General features: G+C 43.2%; 1 protein-coding gene and 1 long non-coding RNA gene across 5 annotated transcripts; both read right to left on the minus strand.

The window, feature by feature from the left end:
• Nucleotides 1-5,309: 5,309 nt before the first annotated feature.
• Nucleotides 5,310-5,850, minus strand: LOC119272329. Its single transcript, XM_037553831.1, has 2 exons — nucleotides 5,764-5,850; nucleotides 5,310-5,687 (listed from the first exon to the last, which is right to left on the minus strand). The coding sequence occupies exons 1-2, from the start codon at nucleotides 5,842-5,844 to the stop codon at nucleotides 5,310-5,312; spliced, it is 459 nt and encodes a 152-aa protein (XP_037409728.1). The 5' UTR covers nucleotides 5,845-5,850.
• A 1,448-nt stretch (nucleotides 5,851-7,298) lies between these two features.
• On the minus strand, nucleotides 7,299-10,401 carry LOC119268302. 4 transcript variants are annotated; one of them, XR_005133078.1, is made up of 7 exons: nucleotides 10,193-10,397; nucleotides 9,842-10,059; nucleotides 9,563-9,613; nucleotides 9,125-9,403; nucleotides 8,572-9,030; nucleotides 8,281-8,504; nucleotides 7,299-8,204 (listed from the first exon to the last, which is right to left on the minus strand). It is a non-coding gene; the product is annotated as an uncharacterized LOC119268302 (long non-coding RNA). The 4 variants fall into 4 exon arrangements; XR_005133076.1 differs by having other exon boundaries at nucleotides 9,125-9,772; nucleotides 10,193-10,401; XR_005133077.1 differs by having other exon boundaries at nucleotides 9,125-9,613; nucleotides 10,193-10,399.
• Between the last annotated feature and the right edge of the window lie 15,322 nt (nucleotides 10,402-25,723).

Genomic DNA, 25,723 nt, shown 5'->3' on the forward strand with positions numbered 1-25,723 from the left:
GGTGGATCTCACTGGATCCATGCATGACGGGGGCGGCGCAGAGTGACCATGGCCTCTCAGATCTGACGCTGGGAAGGCGGGCTACTCGTCCATCACCGGCAAGGTGGGAGGATGGGTGCAGTGCGAGAAGGATGGTGGCGACGCTGTGGGAGGTTGGCGGCGGCACACTGGAGTAGAAGGTGGAGCTGATTGGGGTATGGGGTGGGAGACGTGGGGGTGTGGGTGAGGTCAAGGGAGAGGTTGGGGTGGGGGTGGAGGTGGGTGCGGCCCGGTTAATTTCAGATGGTTGGTTTGGTTCGTTTGTTTGATGAAGTGCTAAACTGTTAGCAGAATAAGCAAGTGTTAGCAGAATAAGACTCTTAAGGGATGTTATTAGAATAGACCCACCCTTAAGAATAAGCAAGTGTTAGCAGATACTAGCTGTGGTAGGCATCTGGCCATGCCCGCCACACGTAGGTTAGTGGCAGACTGTTCAAATTCAACTGATGAATTGCCGCCCGCCACCCCAAATTAGCAGTGTCGGGTAATGTGGCCCACCCATCGCAGGTGACGAGCACTATCTTCACGCGTGCGCCCCCTCCCCCTCCTCTACCCCCACTCTCACTCTCTCCCTCATCTCGCTCTCGTCGCCTTCCTCGCCCTCCACGCGGCGCTGCCCATGTTCTTGCCCTCACCATCGTCATCGTCGTCCTCTAATATGTCTCCAACGTATCTATAATTTTTTTATTGTTCCATGTTGTTATATTACCATTCTTGGATGTTTTACATTCCTTTTGTAGCAACTTTATATCATTTTTTAGGACTAACCTATTGACATAGTGCCCAGTGCCAGTTGTTGTTTTTTGCTTGTTTTTTACTTCGCAGAATATCAGTACCAAATGAAGTTCAAATGCCACAAAACTTTTTGAAGACATTTTTCTGCCCAGAAGACAACTTGGGAGCCAAGGAAGTACCGGAGGGGAGGCTCATGGGGCCCACAAGGGACCGGGGCGCACTAGCATGCCCTAGTGGGTAGTGTGGCCCATAGGCCCCCTCTCCACCGCCTCTCAACTCTATAAGTACCCAAAAATTCCAGAAACCCTAGGGGAGTCGACAAAAAACAATTTCAGCCTCCGCAAGTTCCAAAACCATGATATCCAATCTAGAGCCCTTTTCCGGCACCTTGCCGGAAGGGAACACGATCACGGAGGTGTTCATCATCCTCATTGGTTCTCCAACAATGATGCATGAGTAGTTTACCACAAACCTACGAGTCCGTAGGCAGTAGCTAGATTGTTTCTTCTCTCTTTTTGATTCTCAATACAAAGTTCTCCTCGATGTTCTTGGAGATCTATTTGATGTAATGACTTTTTGCAGTGTGTTTGTTAGGATCCGATGAATTGTAAGTTTATGATCAGATATATCTATGAATATTACTTGAGTCTTCTTTGATCTCCTATATGCATGATTATAATAGCCTCATATTTCTTCTCCGAAACTTTGGTTTGGTTTGGCCAACTAGATTGATTTTTCTTGCAATGGGAAGAGGTGTTTTGTGATGGGTTTGATCTGGCGGTGCTCAATATCAGTGACAGAAGGAGAAGTGTCATGCATGTATCGTTGCCATTAAGAATAAAAAATGGGGTCTATTCCTACATCAATAGATCTTGTCTACATCATGTCATCATTCTTATTGCATTACTTCATTTCTCCATGAACTTAATACACTAGATGCAGTCGATGTGTGGAGTAATAATAGTAGATGCAGGCAGGAGTCGGCTATTAATCTAGGATGTGATGCCTATATACATGATCATTGCCTTGGATATCGTTATAATTATTTGCTATTCTATCAATTGCTCAACAGTAATTTGTTTACGCACCGTATGCTATTTTCTAGAGAGAAAACACTAGTGAAATCTACGGCCCTCGGGTCTATTTTCTATCATATTGTTTTCAGATCTATTATTCGAAAAACCCAAAAATACCTTGTTGTACTTTTTATTTATTTATTTTGTTTTGTTTTTTTGCTAGAGCTATTTATCCAATCTCATACAATTTAACCTATCTGAATACCGAGGAGGGATTGACAACCCCTCTTACGCGTTGGGTTTCAAGTATTTATTATTTGTGTGCAGGTGCTATTTACTTAGTGTTGCTGGGTTCTCCTACTGGATTGATAACCTTGGTTTCATAATTGTGGGAAATACTTACCATTGATGTGTTGTATTATCCTCTCCTCTTCGGGGAAATACCAACGCAGATACAAACAATCAGGAAGAATTTTCGGCGCCGTTGCCGGGGAGACATCATCAACATCTATCAGGTACCCAATCACAAATCTCATCTCCTTGCAATATACATTATTTGTCATTTGCATCTCATTTTCATCTCCCCCACTTCTAAAACATTTTTGCGAAAAGCACAAAAATATTTGCCTTTTTCTCGTTCGATATTTTGTTTGCTCAAACCTATCATCATGAGTGACTTTGGTATGGCAGAAAGAGATGATGGCAGAACTCCTAAAATTTGACGTTCTGGCAATCTAGATGCTAAAACTTTTATTTTGGGTATGAGCCATGGTAAAGTTAAAAATACAGGTATAATGCAATAATAAAATATGAATGGGTTTGCATCAGTACTTAAAGTGGTGATTTGCTTTACTATACTAACAAATCTCACGAAGGTTTTGTTGAGTTTTGTGTGATTGATGTTTTGTTGAGTTTTGTGTGATTGAAGTTTTCAAGTTTTGGGTGAGATCACGATGGATGAAGGAATAAGGAGTGAAAAGAGCCTAAGCTTGGGGATGCCCATGGCACCCCAAGGTAATATTCAAGGAGAACCAAGCAACTAGGCTTGGGGATGCCCCGTAAGGCTTCCCCTCTTTCTTTTAACAACCATTGGTAATTTTACTTGGAACTATATTTTTATTTGTCACATATCATGACTTTTGCTTGGAGCATCTTGTATTATATGAGTCTTTGCTTGTTTTGCTTTTTAGTTTGTCACAGTCATCCTTGTTGGACACACCTATTTGAGAAAAGTCATAATGATGCTATGATTTGTTAGAATTGCTCTATGTGCTTCACTTATATTTTTTTGAGCTATGGAATTGCTCTAGTGCTTCACTTTTATCTTTTTGAGCACGGTGGTGCATTAATTTTTGAAGAAACTCCCTCATACTTCACTTATATTATTTTGTGAGATGAAAATTTTAATGCTCATGTTCTTCACATAAATTTGTTTGAGAGCTTGTTATAAGCAATGGTAATATATGAAATTAGTCCCAAAGTGATAGATATCGAAGAAAGATATAATAAAAACTTTCATGAAGATCATTAAATGCGCAGGAGACCGCATACATGCTAGCTCCGCGTCGGCCACGCCACCACCGCTGTTCACACCCCAACGCCCCGACCATGAGGCCGACACATCCGGCGCCGTCGGCGAGGCGGACACCGGTGAGGAAAAGCAGCTCATGGGAATCCGCAGTGGTTTGAGTCCCAGGAAGGCCACCACTATTCCTCTCCTCCTACAGTTTCATTTTTCGGGGCTCACGGTGAACTTGCCATGCACGAGAAGGATATGTCATGGGAAACTGGTGCTTGTCGTGGCCGACCATCATTTAGACTAGGTTAAAAAAGCCTGGTCCGATGTAGTTTAGTTGAAGTATGTCAGAAATGTAATGATTTTGGTCCGGTTTAGATGAAAATCATCCAATTTGAATGGAATTTGTCTGGTTTGTTCAAATCTGATTTGAAATAGCCCTTTGCTGTACCATTGTTCACAGACGCATCCGGACATGTTCTTAAACAAACACCGTGTTTGTTCTAGAGGTTTGCATTGGAGATGTACTAAGCACTAGTAATTACTATTGCCGCTTTTCCATTGTGTGCATGCAAGGACATCCAAAGCTCTCACTCGGCCATGGGCGGCTCACTAAGAGCATCTACAACCAGCTTTGTCAAATCCTTCTCCAACGTCCACGAACATGTCCGATCAATGATCAGATATGAGTGAGAAGAAAAAACACAATCCAGTCGGCCCCCTCCTATCATCCCTATGCATCCGGGTTGTCTGCGAACCTCATATTGAGAGCAAATGTAGGGAGAATATGAAGATTTGCAGACACAGCCAATCAATACTTCATGTAGTACACGGCCCACTTCGGACCACCTTTTTTCTTTCTTTTCTTTCTCTCTTCATCTCCACCAATCACAAGCAAGTGAAAAGACATAAAATTGAAAAAATGAGGAGTATGACTACATGGACGAACAAATAAGGACTCAAACGGGCACGCTCTGACACTGACCGGACGCTTCCACAGATGTTTGAGGGACATGATATGTTCATTGTAGTTGTAGATGCTCTAAGCTCGTAGGTCGCTTCTTAACGAATAGAGCCAATTACCAAATTCAGCTCGTTAAACTTAACAAGCTTAACAAACGAACTAACAGGTTTCATGAGCAACTTGTTAATTGTTAGTACATCAGAATATATATATATATATATATATATATATATATATATATATATATATATATATATACACACAAAAATTCCGTATGGGTCATACAACCATATGATCATATTATCTGAGTCATTGTTACTCCTTGGGATCTGTGTGTATGCAGGTATAAGATGGTGTATTGATGTGTTCTTGAGGTTTATTGTACAGTGCCCCTGACATTGTGCAGACCGCATTTATTGATAGACACCAGAGTGGTCTTCTACTGACCTGCCGTTTGCCATTTTTCATGGTCCGGTTGTGCTCACACCTGGACCGATTTTGACTCGTTCATGTGGAAGCCAGAATAGAGAAATTTATTGCGCTGGGGACTTCACCAGTCCAACAGCTTTGATCATTCAACCTTTGAATTCATAGGCTACAAGCTACACCAACCATCCATGCTTCAGACACAGCACCAGCCAACAAGAAGGAGCAGTTTGACATGTCAGTTTCCTATAGCACAATTAGAAAGAAAAAAACACCATAACCACAAGCTGAAACACAGCCACACGTCGGTTTTCAAACTAAAAACTTAATTAGCACACTTGACACTACCAGCTTTCAACTCACTTCATCTCCCTTGCTTGTTGTTCGCAACTATTCTTCCTATGCCCTTCACCACTGCATTTACTGCATTTGGATTTCTTCCTCGGTTGCGGAATATCCCCTCTCTCCGGTGAAGTTGTTCTTTTGTGGCACTGGGATTTGCAAATGTTGCAAAACCTACTTCTCTTGGTCATCCCGTCGTACGACGCCTTGTCTCAGGCATTGCTGATCTGCCAGCACTTCCGTTCTTGCTTGGTGCCACTAATCCAAAACTTCATGCTGCATGACATTTTGTCGTCTTGACATATACTTCTCCCAGCTCGCTCCCCGTCGGTATCTGCCACATTGTTGTTATCCACAGTCTTCCAAGCCCTAGCCTGTCACGACATTTGTCAAAAGGGTCCATCACCGGCATGGCCTGGTCTAAAAGCCCCATCAGAGTTTGATATGCCTCAACACTTGCGTCTCCAAGTCGAACCAGTTCCAACGCCCTAATGTACATCCGGTTGTGCCAAAAAGTTAGGGATGTGTTGTTGATCTGGTCCAGCCGGTAGTGCTTCAAGTGATCTGGCAAAATATCTCTTGGATATTTTGTCTGCCTTTTCACTATGTGTCTCTTTGTATTTTCTTTCATCCCAATATTATCCATGACCTGCAAGTACACCTTACGTTGGTTAGCCGGCCAAAACCAATTAGTTTGCAGAGAGAATATTACATGTGGGTTGTACCTTCAGAACATGACGACAGAGCATCCCCATATGTTCAAAGAGGACATATTCTCTCTCAAAACATAATCCGTTGTCAATCATTTTCACTAGGAATACGTCCCTGCTCCATTTTTCCTTATGGTTCGCCAATCGTATAGGATTTCAAACTGCTTGAACGTCGCACGGGTGCATTCCTTGCTGGCTTGTATCTCAATCGAGGAATTTGTCCCTAGGACTACACGTGCCTGCATAGCACAAATGTTAGATCTCAGACACGGCAATATTTTGTTGTCTCAATCAAATGACACTTACGGTTTTAGTTCTCTTCACTTCATAAGTCTCATTCGATTGGCGCTCAAACTACAACCTCATGTATTGCCTCAAAAGTGTATACATCGGAGAGCCGGGTGGCACAAGTTCATAAGCATATGGTTCACACTTTCATTCCTTTGGGTCTGTTCATATTTGCACAGAAAACACCCTTCAAACATGGCTTAGCCCACTTCTTCCTTGTCTTAAAGAGTTGCGTCATGTAGTTTAGTTGAAGTATGTCAGAAATGTAATGATTTTGGTCCGGTTTAGATGAAAATCATCCAATCTGAATGGAATTTGTCTGGTTTGTTCAAATCTGATTTGAAATAGCCCTTTGTTGTACCATTGTTCACGGACGCATCCGGACATGTCCTTAAACAAACACCGTGTTTGTTTTAGAGGTTTGCATTGGAGATGTACTAAGCACTAGTAATTACTATTGCCGCCTTTCCATTGTGTGCACGCGAGGACATCCAAAGCTCTCACTCGGGCATGGGTGGCTCGCTAAGAGCATCTACAACCAGCTTTGTCAAATCCTTCTCCAACGTCCACGAACATGTCCGGTCAATGATCAGATATGAGTGAGAAGAAAAAACACAATCCAGTCGGCCCCCTCCTATCATCCCTATGCGTTCGGGTTGTCTGCGAACCTCGTATTGAGAGCAAATGTAGGGAGAATATGATGATTTGCGGACACAGCCAATCAATACTTCATGTAGTACACGGCCCACTTCGGACCACCTTTTTTCTTTCTTTTCTTTCTCTCTTCATCTCCACCAATCACAAGCAAGTGACCAGACATATAATTGAGAAAATGAGGAGTATGACTACATGGACGAACAAATAAGGACTCAAACGGACACGCTCTGACACTGACCGGACGCTTCCACAGATGTTTGAGGGACATGATATGTTCATTGTAGTTGTAGATGCTCTAAGCTCGTAGGTCGCTTCTTAACGAATAGAGCCAATTACCAAATTCAGCTCGTTAAACTTAACAAGCTTAACAAACGAACTAACCATATGATCATATTATCTGAGTCATTGTTACTCCTTGGGATCTGTGTGTATGCAGGTATAAGATGGTGTATTGATGTGTTCTTGAGGTTTATTGTACAGTGCCCCTGACATTGTGCAGACCGCATTTATTGATAGACACCAGAGTGGTCTTCTACTGACCTGCCGTTTGCCATTTTTCATGGTCCGGTTGTGCTCACACCTGGACCGATTTTGACTCGTTCATGTGGAAGCCAGAATAGAGAAATTTATTGCGCTGGGGACTTCACCAGTCCAACAGCTTTGATCATTCAACCTTTGAATTCATAGGCTACAAGCTACACCAACCATCCATGCTTCAGACACAGCACCAGCCAACAAGAAGGAGCAGTTTGACATGTCAGTTTCCTATAGCACAATTAGAAAGAAAAAAAAAACACCATAACCACAAGCTGAAACACAGCCACACGTCAGTTTTCAAACTAAAAACTTAATTAGCACACTTGACACTACCAGCTTTCAACTCACTTCATCTCCCTTGCTTGCCGTTCGTAAGTATTCTTCCTATGCCCTTCACCACTGCATTTACTGCATTTGGATTTCTTCCTCGGTTGCGGAATATCCCCTCTCTCCGGTGAAGTTGTTCTTTTGTGGCACTGGGATTTGCAAATGCTGCAAAACCTACTTCTCTTGGTCATCCCGTCGTATGACGCCTTGTCTCAGGCATTGCTGATCTGCCAGCGTTTCCGTTCTTGCTTGGTGCCACTAATCCAAAACTTCATGCTGCATGACATTCTGTCGTCTTCACACACTTCTCCCAGCTCACTCCCCGTCGGTATCTGCCACATTGTTGTTATCCACGGTCTTCCAAGCCCTAGCCTGTCACGACATTTGTCAAAAGGGTCCATCACCGGCATGGCCTGGTCTAAAAGCCCCATCAGAGTTTGATATGCCTCAACACTTGCGTCTCCAAGTCGAACCAGTTCCAACGCCCTAATGTACATCCGGTTGTGCCGAAAAGTTAGGGATGTGTTGTTGATCTGGTCCAGCCGGTAGTGCTTCAAGTGATCTGGCAAAATATCTCTTGGATATTTTGTCCGCCTTTTCAGTATGTGTCTCTTTGTATTTTCTTTCATCCCAATATTATCCATGACCTGCAAGTACACCTTACGTTGGTTAGCCGGCCAAAACCAATTAGTTTGCAGAGAGAATATTACATGTGGGTTGTACCTTCAGAACATGACGACAGAGCATCCCCATATGTTCAAAGAGGACATATTCTCTCTCAAAACATGCTCCGTCGTCAATCATTTTCACTAGGAATACGTCCCTGCTCCATTTTTCCTTATGGTTCGCCAATCGTATAGGATTTCAAACTGCTTGAACGTCGCACGGGTGCATTCCTTGTTGGCTTGTATCTCAATCGAGGAATTTGTCCCTAGGACTACACGTGCCTGCATAGCACAAATGTTAGATCTCAGACACGGCAATATTTTGTTGTCTCAATCAAATGACACTTACGATTTTAGTTCTCTTCACTTCATAAGTCTCATTCGATTGGCGCTCAAACTGCAACCTCATGTACTGCCTCAAAAGTGTATACATCGGAGAGCCGGGTGGCACAAGTTCATAAGCATATGGTTCACACTTTCACTCCTTTGGGTCTGTTCATCTTTGCACAGAAAACACCCTTCAAACATGGCTTAGCCCACTTCTCCCTTGTCTCAAAGAGTTGTGTCATGTATGTGTGTGTCCTCAGGTTGTACTACTTCTCTAGTAGGTGAGCCCACGCTTTCTCAAACTCGTCCACTATTAGCATGTGGTTAACCACTCTATGAACCTCTTGCCTAAATTCATTTCTCTTCCCGTACACAGCCCCCAAACTTTCTTTAGACTTCTTCAAGACGTGCCACTTACACCATCGATGCACTGTATCCGGTAGTGTGCTTCTTATTTCAACCTCCATAGCTCTGCACTGATCTGCAATTTATTTTCAGAAAACAGGGAAACATGAGATCATTACTAGCTCGAGGTTAGAACAGAATCGGAAACATTAACCGTCCACACCACATACCTTTCGATATGGTCTTTCGGTGCCACACCTCCCATCATCCTGACAAATTCCATGAAAACCCATTCGAAGCTGTGGTGCCTAACTCTAGCTTAATAACCTCATCTTCGTCTCGCTCCGCAAAGCCCCTTATTGATTTTTCGAGGGCTCCAATCCTACCTGGGCGGCATTCTTTCGGCATGAAAGATAACGCACCCATAGATTCAGACACAAATTTGGACCCAAACACTTTTGATTGTCTCACATTTTTTTGTTCCAACAAACTTTATCCAGTAATCTCCTCTAGTAAATGCAAAACAAAAAAGTTGAATGGTCAGACTGACCGCACCATGATGAACCTAGGTGGCAGAAGGCAAGCCAAACCACCAGCAACCTCCTCCACGCCGGCAACGCAGCCGGGCATGGAGAACGATAAAGCACCCCTAACTGAAATCTTTTTACCTGTGTGGCAGTTAAAAGAACACGCAACCGCAGGTCCACATCGATCCAATTCTGTTTAATAGAGAAGCAATCCACGGTCACACTCTTCAATTGGTCAAATAATCAACCTTTTTTACGCAGTGACGAATTTATTCTCTTCTGGTAATACACACACAGAGGACCCCTGATTTTACTAATTCAGGCATACTAATTTACAAACATGGAGACTACCTGAAAGAGGACAGCAGGTAAAATGCTCTGCGAGGGGTAAAAATTCAGAGATTGATCCACGTACTCTACCTCTTAATTCAGCCGGGCGACCGCATATCCCGGTTGACGGTCGACTCCCAGACTCCGTTGGACCATATCCCTTGCTCCCGTCGTCGTCGGGCTCCGCGCCGTTGTTGTGCGCGGTCACAGATGAATCCCGTAGCACATCCCCGTCTCTTCTCCCAATCTCGCTCCCCTTATCTTGACAGGGATCTGCGGGCCGCGGTGCCCCCTGGAAGATTGGCAACCTGCATGCACAGAGAAAAAACACGGCACCGCCGGTGAGGAGCACGGCGGTGCGCTGCGGCCGACAGAAAGACAGGGGTATCGGCAGACCCCCGAGGGGGTAGGGGGTAGGATGGGAGGCGTTGGGGTACTAACCACATCCGTAGGGAAATCGTCGATCCTGCAGGCCTCCATCGCCGCCGACGCCGCGACCGGTTCCCGGAGCAATCCACCACTCTCTCAGGCTTCAGCTAATCTCTAGCAGTAATAAACGCAAAAATTCTGGACCAAGGTCTAAGTACGATGTTACAAAAGGACCAGCGGTCCAACTCAAGAGCGCAACGCCGTTTCGTGGGGTGTGGGCCTGCCACGCCTCATCCAGCGGTAGTACATACGGTGTATTATACGCGGCGTATTGTTCCGACCCTGACATAAGCCATTTTCCACGGCTCGCGCACGTCTCATTGAATGTGCTGCTACCTACTGATCCATTCCATTGGATGGTCCAGATAATAATACCATATGTAGGTATGACCCATATCTCCGCGCGCGCTCTCTCTATATATATATCATCCAGGATACAGAATAAATTATTTTCATCCGAGGTAATCTTATGTTCGTTACTAAATAAATTATGTTTAGAATATAGATAGTTACATGCATATTGATTCAATATGTAAAATTTGATATAAAAAATTAAAAATATAGGTTATAAACCAGAAAATTCACATTTTATGTATGTTTTACACTATGTTTTTACAATTGTAATTTTATGTAACATAAAATATTTTTTACGGCAAGTATTTTCTTATATTTTTTATGTATGAAATAAGACAAAATTTACGAAACATATAAATACGGTGTATTGATGTCAAAAGAAAGAGAAGGTGAAGAATAACTATTTATCATTCAGGATGACAAATAGCGTGACCCTATATATATATATGAAAGTATTTTCTTGGTATCTCAATTCATCTAGTCAATCTTATCAACCCATCACAACCGATAGGTGGCAACAAACTAGCGCATCTTCTCTTGTGGTCATCATCTTTCTTCATAAAAATTACATCCATACTCTTGTCTTGTAGGCTGTAACACATCATAAAACGAGCGCTCGCGTGCTCAGGAGTTTAACGAGCTTTAAACTAATAGAACTGAATATAATTGTTTGCTCGTTAAGTTTAACGGCTCGAGTCATAATGAGCACGAACTTAATGAACAGTCAAGAAGCGTGTTATCCACCCCTAAGGCTAGTCATAGTGGGGAGTAACTTAGACTAGTGTCATATGCATGACACTCGTCTAAGTTACTACTTTCATAATGCAAAGTAACATGATAGTAGTGTCATAGATGGCTTCATTTATTAGCTTGTAGACTCATATTGTCTTGAAAAGCGCTATATTACAGTAACATATTATGTTACCACCTCACATTAAATACTTGTCATATAAGCAAAAATTTCTTGAAGTGCACTATGTTACTAATTAAGTTACTCCCACTATGACTAGCCTAACTCTTGCCAACAAATCTTCCAATCGCACAAAGTCACGAGAAAGGGAATGCACGCATCACAACGTGCCCACGGGTGCTGTTCCTGGAGTCTTGCATATTTGAAATCAAAGAAAAATCTCCCTAATAGTGGTAGTGTGCTACTGACTAAAAGTGTGTTTAATTATGTAGGAGCATTCTTTTGAAAGAAGAAGCATGGTTAATCATGGCGCAAGAGCCAGCACGGGCGCATGTGCAGCGTTCGTTCGGTTCGGTTCTGCGGGTTATTGTAACATTGTTTGCTCTGACTTCATGTACACGCACCCGCGTAATTACTGGGTTCGTGCTGCGCGCGCATTTCCTCTCGTTTCTTCTCACTTGTATATACGGTTTGGTCAGCTTTTCGATCCGGTACAAGTGTGTTTTTTTTTACATGTGCATATGCTAAAACTATAATTACGGGCATAGTCAATCCGGCCACTGGATCCTTGGGAGTAATACAATAACCATGTCACATTGTCACATGTGACGTCAATCCATGCGGTCTTCATATACTACTGCGAATAACTATATGCCTTGTGCGTGGTTGCAGAACATTTAATAAAAATTAATTGCTAAATATACATATGCAACACAACAAATTTAGCAAATGTACATTTTTTATAATTCAAAGAAATTCTATTAATATTAACTATTGGCAATTAAATGAACTTCCTGCAAAAGAAGACAAATAAATGATTTTTTGATCAAATAGCCAATTTCATTCATCTCGAGGCAAGGTTACATTTGTGTTGAATGCACGAAGACAAAAAGGTAGGGATAAAGTTTGTCCACATACATAGAGGACTAGAGGCTATAACACTCTTGGTTGTAAGATAAGCAGTCACATTTGTATCCCGTTTAACATAGGATAAATCAAAAGAAAGATTATTTTTTTTGCTTAGTTCTTCAATACGCAACAGAATGGGCAGAATGCTCGACATGTGCTCAGTCTGGACTTCCACGGTGCCATTAAGGACTTGTAGTCCAACTCCACCATGATATGTCTCAATCTCCAATTGTGAACAACGTGGGCACTATCCCTGCAGGCAAGAGCTTCAGCAACCAAGGCATTCGGTAGAGCAGAGTACCATTCAGACCTAGCGGCAAGAAGCGAACCATCAACATCTCTGACCACCACCCCGGAGGACCCATTAAAATTACCAGCATTAAAGGCTACATCCACATTTACTTTGATGATATCAGTAGGAGGATCGTTCCATGAGACCACTTCCCTGCGGTTAGCTGGCAACACAGAGGGAGAGGTTGGCTGAGAAAGATCAAAGGCCAAATCGCTTGCCCAACGACAAGCAACCGGAATGTGCCATATAGGTTCATCATGTCTCCTACCATTGCGAGCGCTCCAGACTGCCCACATACTACACATGATATTGAGAAGGATGGAAGAGCTGCAAATACCAGGGTGCATAAGATCCTTAACCCAGGTGTGAGGATGGAAGACAAGAAGTTTTATGCCCCAACTACTCTTCATATGGTGACAACAAGCTTTTTGCGTACGTGCACTGTATCATGGACTGAAAGAAACTTTCTTCTGGGTTGCCACAATCAACACAGAACTTGGGAACTTCAATATGCCTTCGCGCCAAGTAAGAGTTAACGGGCATAAACTCATGGATAACCCTCCATCAAAAACAGCGCACCCTGGGAGGAGGGCCTGGGTACTCCACAACTTCTTCCAAATCAGGTCATTGTCAGCGTCAGAGTATGTGGCCAGATTAGAGATCATGCGAGACTCATTAATCGATGAGCGGTAGGCTGATCTAACTGAACAATTCCCATGTTTTTCGGGAGACCACGCCCAGAAATCTTTAGAGAGCTTTCCCGAGGGAATACAACTCGGAACGCATGTCATGACCACAAAATTTTTGCTCGAGAGAGTTCAAATTCTAATTACCATCTGGGCTAATGAGCTTAGACACCACAAAGGTAGTAGCTTCAGGTTTTTTGAAAAGAGGTTTGTTACCCGGAGCTTCAGGAATCCGCCAAATGTTGGTTGAGACACCATCCCCGATCCTTCTGATCAACCCCATCTCAAGAGCAGTCCTTCCCTTCAAAATAGCACCCAAGGTGTGAGGACAGTTCCTCTTCTTCCTAGCCGACAAAAAGTCAGAGTCATGGAAGTACTTTCCTTTCAACACTTGAGCGCATAGAGAGTTTAGGTTTGTGAGGAGTCTCCATCCTTGTTTACCAAGCATAGCTAGATTGAATTGACGCAAATCCTGAAAACCCATGAACCTCCAAGTTCTGCCAACACCCACGATGGAAGCAACCCAGGCATCAATATGTGACTTCTTGCAAGAGTTATGCCACACAATCACATCACTAGTCTAGCAAAGCACTAGGACACTCAAGCCAGTGCAGTCAACACCAGAAGCTTTAAGAAAACCCAGCTGATTCCCCAAAGCTTTGGACTTCTTCGCAAGCATTTGGGTATCCGACAAGAAGACAACCTCTAGGTGGAACATTTCAACAAGATTGCAGAGTTCTTGAACTGCCTCAGGCTTCCCACAACCTCATTATTCCAGACTAAGGATATTCATTGCGCTCGGCAGGGCTGCGCCACACTAGCAGCCTCCACCGATATCGAGTTAAAACTGAATCCCTCCATTTTATGCTTCTTGATAGTTTCATTTGCAGAACCCTTTCCATCACTGGGTTGCACGCCCAACAGCCCCCTCAACTGTCATACCAACTGGGACATAAGTCATTTGTCCATTCTAGCATCAATATCTTCTCTGCAACCACTCCGCCTTGCGAGGTTTATCACTCGAAATTTTCGTGTTTTTCCTTTTCCTAGAAGTGTTAGCCTTCACCAAGCTTTTATCTGGGAAAAGTTCACGGCTGATTGGTCCCTCGACCCCATGGCTTGGGTACCCCTTATCTTTACGATTTTTCAAAGGGCTTGATACTTCACCATCAGAAGGTTTCTTTTCCATAGCAGGTTCTCGTTGTGACCCAACTCCAGCAGAAGAGATGCCTCGAGGACCAGACCTCTGGTGTGTCCCCCTGGAAGAGCTTGCAACTCCTCCACTACTAGCAGCTTGGTAAATACTCAAAGGTATTTTTACATTTTTCTTCATGGGCCCGAAGAATGCGTGCTAGCAAAGCTTGTTGAGCACGCGCCGTGGGGCTGAAAAACCGAGCGCCGACCCTACCTCTCATCGTTCTAGCATATCGGAGCCATTGGATCGATCTGCGGTGGTGGATAAATGGGGGTTTTCTTGACCTCTCAGGCTATCAGGGGTTTTCTAGAGCTACCGCCCACTGGCCTATAAGGCTCGAAGATGCGCGGGAAGAGAGGCACCGACACTCACATTGTACCATTGTGGCGGCGACGCGTGAGAGTCGGTGAAAAATTAGCGGGACGGATGCGCGCCGACAAGCGTTCCGCCAGGAACAAAACTAGTCCAATCCATTTTATGTCTGCCTTGCCACAGGGGCAATTAATTTGACAAGACACGTGGACTGTTGGGGAACGTAGTAATTTCAAAAAATTTCCTACGCACACGCAAGATCATGATGATGCATAGCAACGAGGGGAGAGTGTGATCTACATACCTTGTAGATCGACAATGGAAGCGTTTGGTTGATGTAGTCGTGCGTCTTCATGGCCCGACCGATCAAGCACCGAAACTACGGCACCTCCGAGTTTTAGCACACGTTCAGCTCGATGACGATCCCCGGACTTCGATCCAGCAAAGTGTCGGGGAAGAGTTCCGTCAGCACGACGGCGTGGTGACGATCTTGATGTACTACTGTCGCAGGGCTTCACCTAAGCACCGCTACAATATTATCGAGGACTATGGTGGCTGGGGGCGCCGCACACGGCTAAGAATAAGATCACGTGGATCAACTTGTCTCTCTCTGGGGTGCCCCTGCCTCCGTATATAAAGGACCAAGAGGGGGAGGCCGGCCGGGCACATAGGGCGCGCCAGGAGGAGTCCTACTCCCTCCGGGAGTAGGACTTCTCCCCCAATCCTAGTTGGAATAGGACTCGCGAGGTGGGAAAAGAGAGAGAGAGAAGGAAGGGGGTGCCGGCCCCCTCTCTCCTTGTCCTATTCGGACTAGGGGGAGGGGCGCGCGGCCCAGCCCTGGCCGCCTCTCCTCTTCTTCCACTAAGGCCCATTAAGGCCCATGTACCTCCCGGGGGGTTCCGGTAACCTCCCGGTACTCCGGTAAAATCCCGATTTCACCCGGAACACTTCCGATATCCAAACATAGGCTTCCAATATATCAATCTTTATGTCTCGACCATTTCGAGACTCCTCGTCATGTCCGTGATCACATCCGGGACTCCGAACAAACTTCGGTACATCAAAATGCATAAACTCATAATATAACTGTCATCGTAACCTTAAGCGTGGGGACCCTACGGGTTCGAGAACAATGTAGACATGACCAAGACATGTCTCCGGTCAATAACCAATAGCGGGACCTGGATGCCCATATTGGCTCCTACATATTCTACGAAGATCTTTATCGGTCAGACCGCATAACAACATACATTGTTCCCTTTGTCATCGGTATGTTACTTGCTCGAGATTCGATCGTCGGTATTCCAATACCTAGTTCAATCTCGTTACCGGCAAGTCTCTTTACTCGTTCTGTAATACATCATCCCGCAACTAACTCATTAGTCGCAATGCTTGCAAGGCTTAAGTGATGTGCATTACCGAGAGGGCCCAGAGATACCTCTCCGACAATCGGAGTGACAAATCCTAATCTCGAAATACGCCAACCCAACATGTACCTTTGGAGACACCTGTATAGCTCCTTTATAATCAGCCAGTTACGTTGTGACGTTTGGTAGCACACAAAGTGTTCCTCCGGCAAACGGGAGTTGCATAATCTCATAGTCATAGGAACATGTATAAGTCATGAAGAAAGCAATAGCAACATACTAAACGATCGGGTGCTAAGCTAATGGAATGGGTCATGTCAATCAGATCATTCACTTAATGATGTGATCCCGTTAATCAAATAACAACTCATTGTTCATGGTTAGGAAACATAACCATCTTTGATTAACGAGCTAGTCAAGTAGAGGCATACTAGTGACACTTTGTTTGTCTATGTATTCACACATGTATTATGTTTTCGGTTAATACAATTCTAGCATGAATAATAAACATTTATCATGATATAAGGAAATAAATAATAACTTTATTATTGCCTCTAGAGCATATTTCCTTCAGTCTCCCACTTGCACTAGAGTCAATAATCTAGATTACACAGTAATGATTCTAACACCCATGGAGCCTTGGTGCTGATCATGTTTTGCTCGTGGAAGAGGCTTAGTCAACGGGTCTGCTACATTCAGATCCGTATGTATCTTGCAAATCTCTATGTCTCCCACCTGGACTAGATCCCGGATGGAATTGAAGCGTCTCTTGATGTGCTTGGTTCTCTTGTGAAATCTGGATTCCTTTGCCAAGGCAATTGTACCAGTATTGTCACAAAAGATCTTCATTGGACCCGATGCACTAGGTATGACACCTAGATCGGATATGAACTCCTTCATCCAGACTCCTTCATTTGCTGCTTCCGAAGCAGCTATGTACTCCACTTCACATGTAGATCTTGCTACAACGCTTTGTTTAGAACTGCACGAACTGACAGCTCCACCGATTAATGTAAACACGTATCCGGTTTGCGATTTAGAATCGTCCGGATCAGTGTCAAAGCTTGCATCAACATAACCTTTTACGATGAGCTCTTTGTCACCTCCATATATGAGAAACATATCCTTCGTCCTTTTCAGGTATTTCAGGATGTTCTTGACCGCTGTCCAGTGATCCACTCCTGGATTACTTTGGTACCTCCCTGCTAGACTTATAGCAAGGCACACATCAGGTCTGGTACACAGCATTGCATACATGATAGAGCCTATGGCTGAAGCATAGGGTACATCTTTCATATTCTCTCTATCTTCTGCAGTGGTCGGGCATTGAGTCTTACTCAACTTCACACCTTGTAACACAGGCAAAAACCCTTTCTTTGCTTGATCCATTTTGAACTTTTTCAAAACTTTGTCAAGGTATGTGCTTTGTGAAAGTCCAATTAAGTGTCTTGATCTATCTCTATAGATCTTAATGCCTAATATGTAAGCAGCTTCACCAAGGTCTTTCATTGAAAAACTCTTATTCAAGTATCCCTTTATGCTATCCAGAAATTCTATATCATTCCCAATTAGTAATATGTCATCTACATATAATATCAGAAATGCTATAGAGCTCCCACTCACTTTCTTGTAAATACAGGCTTCTCCAAAAGTCTGTATAAAACCAAATGATTTGATCACACTATCAAAGCGTTTATTCCAACTCCGAGAGGCTTGCACCAGTCCATAAATGGATCGCTGGAGCTTGCACACTTTGTTAGCTCCCTTTGGATCGACAAAACCTTCTGGTTGCATCATATACAACTCTTCTTCCAGAAATCCATTCAGGAATGCAGTTTTGACATCCATATGCAAAATTTCATAATCATAAAATGCGGCAATTGCTAACATGATTCGGACAGACTTAAGCATCGCTACGGGTGAGAAGGTCTCATCGTAGTCAATCCCTTGAACTTGCCGAAAACCTTTTGCGACAAGTAGAGCTTTGTAGACAGTAATATTACCGTCAGCGTCAGTCTTCTTCTTGAAGATCCATTTATTCTCAATTGCTTGCCGGTCATCGGGCAAGTCAACCAAAGTCCATACTTTGTTTTCATACATGGATCCCATCTCAGATTTCATGGCCTCAAGCCATTTTGCCGAATCTGGGCTCACCATCGCTTCTTCATAGTTCATAGGTTCATCATGATCTAGTAGCATGACTTCCAGAACGGGATTACCGTACCACTCTGGCGCGGATCTTACTCTGGTTGATCTACGAGGTTCACTAGTATCTTGTTCTGAAGTTTCATGATCATCATCATTAGCTTCCTCACTAACTGGTGTAGGTGTCACAGAAACAGTTTTCTGTGATGTACTACTTTCCAATAAGAGAGCAGGTATAGTTACCTCGTCAAGCTCTACTTTCCTCCCACTCACTTCTTTTGAGAGAAACTCCTTCTCCAGAAAGTTTCCGAATTTAGCAACAAAAGTCTTGCCTTCGGATCTGTGATAGAAGGTGTATCCAATAGTCTCCTTTGGATATCCTATGAAGACACATTTCTCCGATTTGGGTTTGAGCTTATCAGGTTGAAGCTTTTTCACATAAGCATCGCAGCCCCAAACTTTCAGAAACGACAACTTTGGTTTCTTGCCAAACCACAGTTCATAAGGCGTCGTCTCAATGGATTTTGATGGTGCCCTATTTAATGTGAACGCGGACGTCTCTAGAGCGTATCCCCAAAACGATAGCGGTAAATCAGTAAGAGACATCATAGATCGCACCATATCTAGTAAAGTACGATTACGACGTTCGGACACACCATTACACTGTGGTGTTCCGGGTGGCGTGAGTTGCGAAACTATTCCATAATTTTTCAAATGTACACCAAACTCGTAACTCAAATATTCTCCTCCACGATCAAATCGTAGAAACTTTATTTTCTTGTTACGATGATTTTCAACTTCACTCTGAAATTCTTTGAACTTTTCAAACATTTCAGACTTATGTTTCATTAAGTAGATATACCCATATCTGCTTAAGTCATCTGTGAAGGTGAGAAAATAACGATATCCGCCACGAGCCTCAATATTCATCGGACCACATACATCTGTATGTATGATTTCCAACAAGTCTGTTGCTTTCTCCATAGTACCGGAGAACGGTGTTTTGGTCATCTTGCCCATGAGGCACGGTTCGCAAGTACCAAGTGATTCATAATTAAGTGGTTCCAAAGTCCATCAGTATGGAGTTTCTTCATGCGCTTTACACCGATATGACCTAAACGGCAGTGCCACAAATATGTTGCACTATCATTATCAACTCTGCATCTTTTGGTTTCAACATTATGAATATGTGTGTTACTACTATCGAGATTCAATAAGAATAGACCACTCTTAAAGGGTGCATGACCATAAAAGATATTACTCATATAAATAGAACAACCATTATTCTCTGATTTAAATGAATAACCGTCTCGCATCAAACAAGATCCAGATATAATGTTCTTGCTTAACGCTGGCACCAAATAACAATTATTTAGGTCTAATATTAATCCCAAAGGTAGATGTAGAGGTAGCGTGCCGACTGCGATCACATCGACTTTGGAACCGTTTCCCACGCGCATCGTCACCTCGTCCTTAGACAATCTTCGCTTAATCCGTAGTCCCTGTTTCGAGTTGCAAATATTAGCAACAGAACCAGTATCAAATACCCAGGTGCTACTGCGAGCATTAGTAAGGTACACATCAATAACATGTATATCACATATACCTTTGTTCACCTTGCCATCCTTCTTATCCGCCAAATACTTGGGGCAGTTCCGTTTCCAGTGACCAGTCTGCTTGCAGTAGAAGCACTCAATTTCAGGCTTAGGTTCAGTTTTGGGTTTCTTCTCTTGAGTAGCAACTTGCTTGCTGTTCTTTTTGAAGTTTCCCTTCTTCTTCCCTTTGCCCTTTTTCTTGAAACTAGTGGTCTTGTTGACCATCAACACTTGATGCTCCTTCTTGATTTCTACTTCCGCAGCTTTCAGCATCGCGAAGAGCTCGGGAATAGTCTTATTCATCCCTTGCATATTATAGTTCATCATGAAGCTCTTGTAGCTTGGTGGCAGTGATTGGAGATTCTGTCAATGACGCAATCATCTGGAAGATTAACTCCCAATTGAATCAAGTGATTATTATACCCAGACATTTTGAGTATATGCTCACTAACAGAACTGTTCTCCTCCATCTTACAACTATAGAACTTATTGGAGACTTCATATCTCTCAATTCAGGCATTTGCTTGAAATATTAACTTCAACTCCTGGAACATCTCATATGCTCCATGACGTTCAAAACGTCGTTGAAGTGCCGATTCTAAGCCGTAAAGCATGACACACTGAACTATTGAGTAGTCATCAGCTTTGCTCTGCCAGACATTCACAATATCCGGCGTTGCTCCTGCAGCAAGCCTGGCACCCAGCGGTGCTTCCAGGACGTAATTCTTCTGTGCAGCAATGAGGATAATCCTCAAGTTACGGACCCAGTCCGTGTAATTGCTACCATCATCTTTCAACTTTGCTTTCTCAAGGAACGCATTAAAATTCAACGGAACAACAGCACGAGCCATCTATCTACAATCAAGCATAAACAAGCAAGATACTTATCAGGTACTAAGTTTCATGATAAATTTAAGTTTAGTTAATTTACTTAAAGAACTCCCACTTAGATAGACATCCCTCTAATCCTCTAAGTGATTACGTGATCCAAATCAACTAAACCATGTCCGATCATCACGTGAGATGGAGTAGTTTCATTGGTGAACATCACTATGTTGATCATATCTACTATATGATTCACGCTCGACCTTTCGGTCTCCGTGTTCCGAGGCCATATCTGTATATGCTTGGCTCGTCAAGTTTAACCTGAGTATTCCGCGTGTGCAACTGTTTTGCACCCGTTGTATTTGAACGTAGAGCCTATCACACCCGATCATCACGTGGTGTCTCAACACGAAGAACTTTCGCAACGGTGCATACTCAGGGAGAACACTTCTTGATAATTAGTGAGAGATCATCTTATAATGCTACCGTCAATCAAAGCAAGATAAGATGCATAAAAGATAAACATCACATGCAATCAATATAAGTGATATGATATGGCCATCATCATCTTGTGCTTGTGATCTCCATCTCCGAAGCACCATCGTGATCACCATCGTCACTGGCGTGACACCTTGATCTCCATCGTAGCATCGTTGTCGTCTCGCCAAGCTTGTGCTTCCATGACTATCGCTACCGCTTAGTGATAAAGTAAAGCATTACATCGCGATTGCATTGCATACAATAAAGCGACAACCATATGGCTCCTGCCAGTTGCCGATAACTCGGTTACAAAACATGATCATCTCATACAATAAAATTCAGCATCATGTCTTGACCATATCACATCACAACATACCCTGCAAAAACAAGTTAGACGACCTCTACTTTGTTGTTGCAAGTTTTACATGGCTGCTACGGGCTTAAGCAAGAACTAATCTTACCTACGCATCAAAACCACAACGATAGTTTGTCAAGTTGGTGCTGATTTAACCTTCGCAAGGACCGGGCGTAGCCACACTTGGTTCAACTAAAGTTGGAGAAACTGTCACCCGCAAGCCACCTCTGTGCAAAGCACGTCGGGAGAACCGATCTCGCGTAAGCGTACGCGTAATGTCGGTCTGGGCCGCTTCGTCCAACAATACCGCCGAACCAAAGTATGACATGCTGGTAAGCAGTATGACTTATATCGCCCACAACTCACTTGTGTTCTACTCGTGCATATAACATCAACATATAAAACCTAGGCTCGGATGCCACTGTTGGGGAACGTAGTAATTTCAAAAAAAATCCTACGCACACGCAAGATCATGATGATGCATAGCAACGAGGGGAGAGTGTGATCTACATACCTTGTAGATCGACAACGGAAGCGTTTGGTTGATGTAGTCGTACGTCTTCACGGCCCGACCGATCAAGCACCGAAACTATGGCACCTCCGAGTTTTAGCACACGTTCAGCTCGATGACGATCCCCGGATTCGATCCAGCAAAGTGTCGGGGAAGAGTTCCGTCAGCAAGACGGCGTGGTGACGATCTTGATGTACTACTGTCGCAGGGCTTTGCCTAAGCACCGCTACAATATTATCGAGGACTATGGTGGCTGGGGGCGCCGCACATGGCTAAGAATAAGATCACGTGGATCAACTTGTCTCTCTCTGGGGTGCCCCTGCCTCCGTATATAAAGGACCAAGAGGGGGAGGCCGGCCGGCCACATAGGGCGCGCCAGGAGGAGTCCTACTCCCTCCGGGAGTAGGACTTCTCCCCCAATCCTAGTTGGAATAGGACTCGCGAGGTGGGAAAAGAGAGAGAGAGAAGGAAGGGGGCGCCGACCCCCTCTCTCCTTGTCCTATTCGGACTAGGGGGGGAGGGGCGCGCGGCCCAGCCCTGGCCGCCTCTCCTCTTCTTCCACTAAGGCCCATTAAGGCCCATGTACCTCCCGGGGGGTTCCGGTAACCTCCCGGTACTCCGGTAAAATTCCGATTTCACCCGGAACACTTCCGGTATCCAAACATAGGCTTTCAATATATCAATCTTTATGTCTCGACCATTTCGAGACTCCTCGTCATGTCCGTGATCACATCCGGGACTCCGAACAAACTTCGGTACATCAAAATGCATAAACTCATAATATAACTGTCGTCGTAACCTTAAGCGTGCGGACCCTACGGGTTCGAGAACAATGTAGACATGACCAAGACATGTCTCCGGTCAATAACCAATAGCGGGACCTGGATGCCCATATTGGCTCCTACATATTCTATGAAGATCTTTATCGGTCAGACCGCATAACAACATACGTTGTTCCCTTTGTCATCGGTATGTTACTTGCCCGAGATTCGATCGTCGGTATTCCAATACCTAGTTCAATCTCGTTACCGGCAAGTCTCTTTACTCGTTCTGTAATACATCATCCCGCAACTAACTCATTAGTCGCAATGCTTGCAAGGCTTAAGTGATGTGCATTACCGAGAGGGCCCAGAGATACCTCTCCGACAATCGGAGTGACAAATCCTAATCTCGAAATACGCCAACCCAACATGTACCTTTGGAGACACCTATAGAGCTCCTTTATAATCACCCAGTTATGTTGTGACGTTTGGTAGCACACAAAGTGTTCCTCCGGCAAACGGGAGTTGCATAATCTCATAGTCATAGAAACATGTATAAGTCATGAAGAAAGCAATAGCAACATACTAAACGATCGGGTGCTAAGCTAATGGAATGGGTCATGTCAATCAGATCATTCACTTAATGATGTGATCCCGTTAATCAAATAACAACTCATTGTTCATGGTTAGGAAACATAACCATCTTTGATTAACGAGTTAGTCAAGTAGAGGCATACTAGTGACACTTTGTTTGTCTATGTATTCACACATGTATTATGTTTCCGGTTAATACAATTCTAGCATGAATAATAAACATTTATCATGATATAAGGAAATAAATAATAACTTTATTATTGCCTCTAGGGCATATTTCCTTCATGGACTGCCACTAGTTCTTATCCATCTACTAATGTGCAGTTTTGCAACAACGCACACGAACTATTTGGTATTGCTAGAACATAATTTGCATAGAGTTCTAGCAAAAGAACCATGCGTGATGACTGAAATCAACGCAAACAGTTTGATTCTTTAAAGCGTTTGCAATGCATCGTCCACGGGTCCTACAATTGAACCATGTCTGATGAGGAAATCATTACACACATTTAGTTTACACGGACCGTGTCCAACGAATCGCAATCAAGTTTTTACAAATAAGCGTGTGTGATGATTCCAGCTTCGCACACGTTCGCTTTTTCGACACACAATTATATTTTTATATCTGTGTGTGATGTGTTCATCACACACGTTTTTTTCTTCATCATGTGCGAAGGTCTTAATAGCACGGACGTGTACTAGTGAATAGTAATAGTAGAAACTAGAAAGCTAGAAACATGAGCATCTTTCTTGTAATATATATAGATACCAACAAGAATACCTTTCTTGTAATATATATAGACATGATGAGGAGCATCTTGTAATATATATATAGACAATTAGACATGAATAGGAGCATATTTATTGTAACATATATAGATATGAGCAGGAGCATCTTTCTTGTAACATAAATAGACATGAACATCTTTCTTATAACATATATTGCGAATGATAACAGTAGAAAGTTAGAAACAAGAACATGAGCATCTTTCTTGTACTACAATAATTGAGTGATGATCAAGACAACTTCTTGTAACTCACTCACGAACGTTTAAGTAGAGGATGGAGCCGCGCAAGATGGCGCAGATGGCTTGCAAATAGACTTCCTATTGCTAGCTTGGAGTGCCTTCAACTTGGATGAATTTGTACTACCAACTCTTCAATTAGTTTTGAAAAAAATGAAGTAAACATGTAATAAGCATACAAAGTTAGAAATAAAGGAAATTACATAGAAGACAATCACAACATGTTACCCTTTTCCAACATTAACAATTCCTCCATATCTTCTTCAATGTTGATAGTAGTAGAACCCCTTAGCCAATCTTGGGTACAAACAAGAGCTTGGACCATGAATGAGGTAAGTGAGATTCTAAAATCATTTAGGATACATCTACTTGTGCTAAATCTCAACTCCGATGCAACCGTTGATGCTGGGAAATATAACACATCACGACCATCCTAACCAATATTGGGAATCTAGCAGCATACGCCTTCCACCATTTTAGAGTGTCAAAGTCATCATTATTTGCTTCATTCTCTTCATGTAGGTATTCTCAAGTTCAGATTTCCTCATGCTAATTTCACCACCAACAACAACTCCCAGCTTTTTATTTATCCGAGGCACCAATTTCCTTCCTGCCCTTTTATGAGTTGGTTCGGATTATGGAGCACCCACATGCTAACTTGCATCAATTGGTGCATACATAGCTTTGTACTCTGCAACCAAAGCATGCACACAGGTTTTCACCTTCTCCCAAACTTTGTCTCCATTTAACTCGGCATACATTCTTTCAATGGCTAGTTTTATGTAATTTGATAGCTTGAATCTTGGATCAAGAACAGCTGCAGCAAATACAAACATGTTCACATTCTTCTCTTCCTTTTTTCTTTGCTTTCCCATTCCCCTTGTCATTCTCATTCACCACCTTCGCATGCCAAGGCCCCCAATACTTATCATGCTTATCTTGCATTTTCTTGGCCATGTATTTCGCAAAATATCATCACTGTCAGCCCACACTTCCAACACAACATTAACTTCAGCAAAATATCACATGGAGTGTGACGGAAACACTAAGAGTGAGCTCATAAAAATGTCCAAGAAATTCAGCCATTTTCTTAGCATTGTCCTAATCACTATCAAGAGAGTACCAAGAGCTTTCTAACTGTTTAAATCCAACGTATAGAAGTGGGTCTTCCTCCTCATACCCTACAAACATTTTTTCATAGTTGACCGCGGTTTTCAACATTAGATA

The sequence above is a fragment of the Triticum dicoccoides genome, chromosome 3A (genome assembly GCF_002162155.2).
Source record: "Triticum dicoccoides isolate Atlit2015 ecotype Zavitan chromosome 3A, WEW_v2.0, whole genome shotgun sequence".
NCBI classification, from domain to species: domain Eukaryota; kingdom Viridiplantae; phylum Streptophyta; class Magnoliopsida; order Poales; family Poaceae; genus Triticum; species Triticum dicoccoides.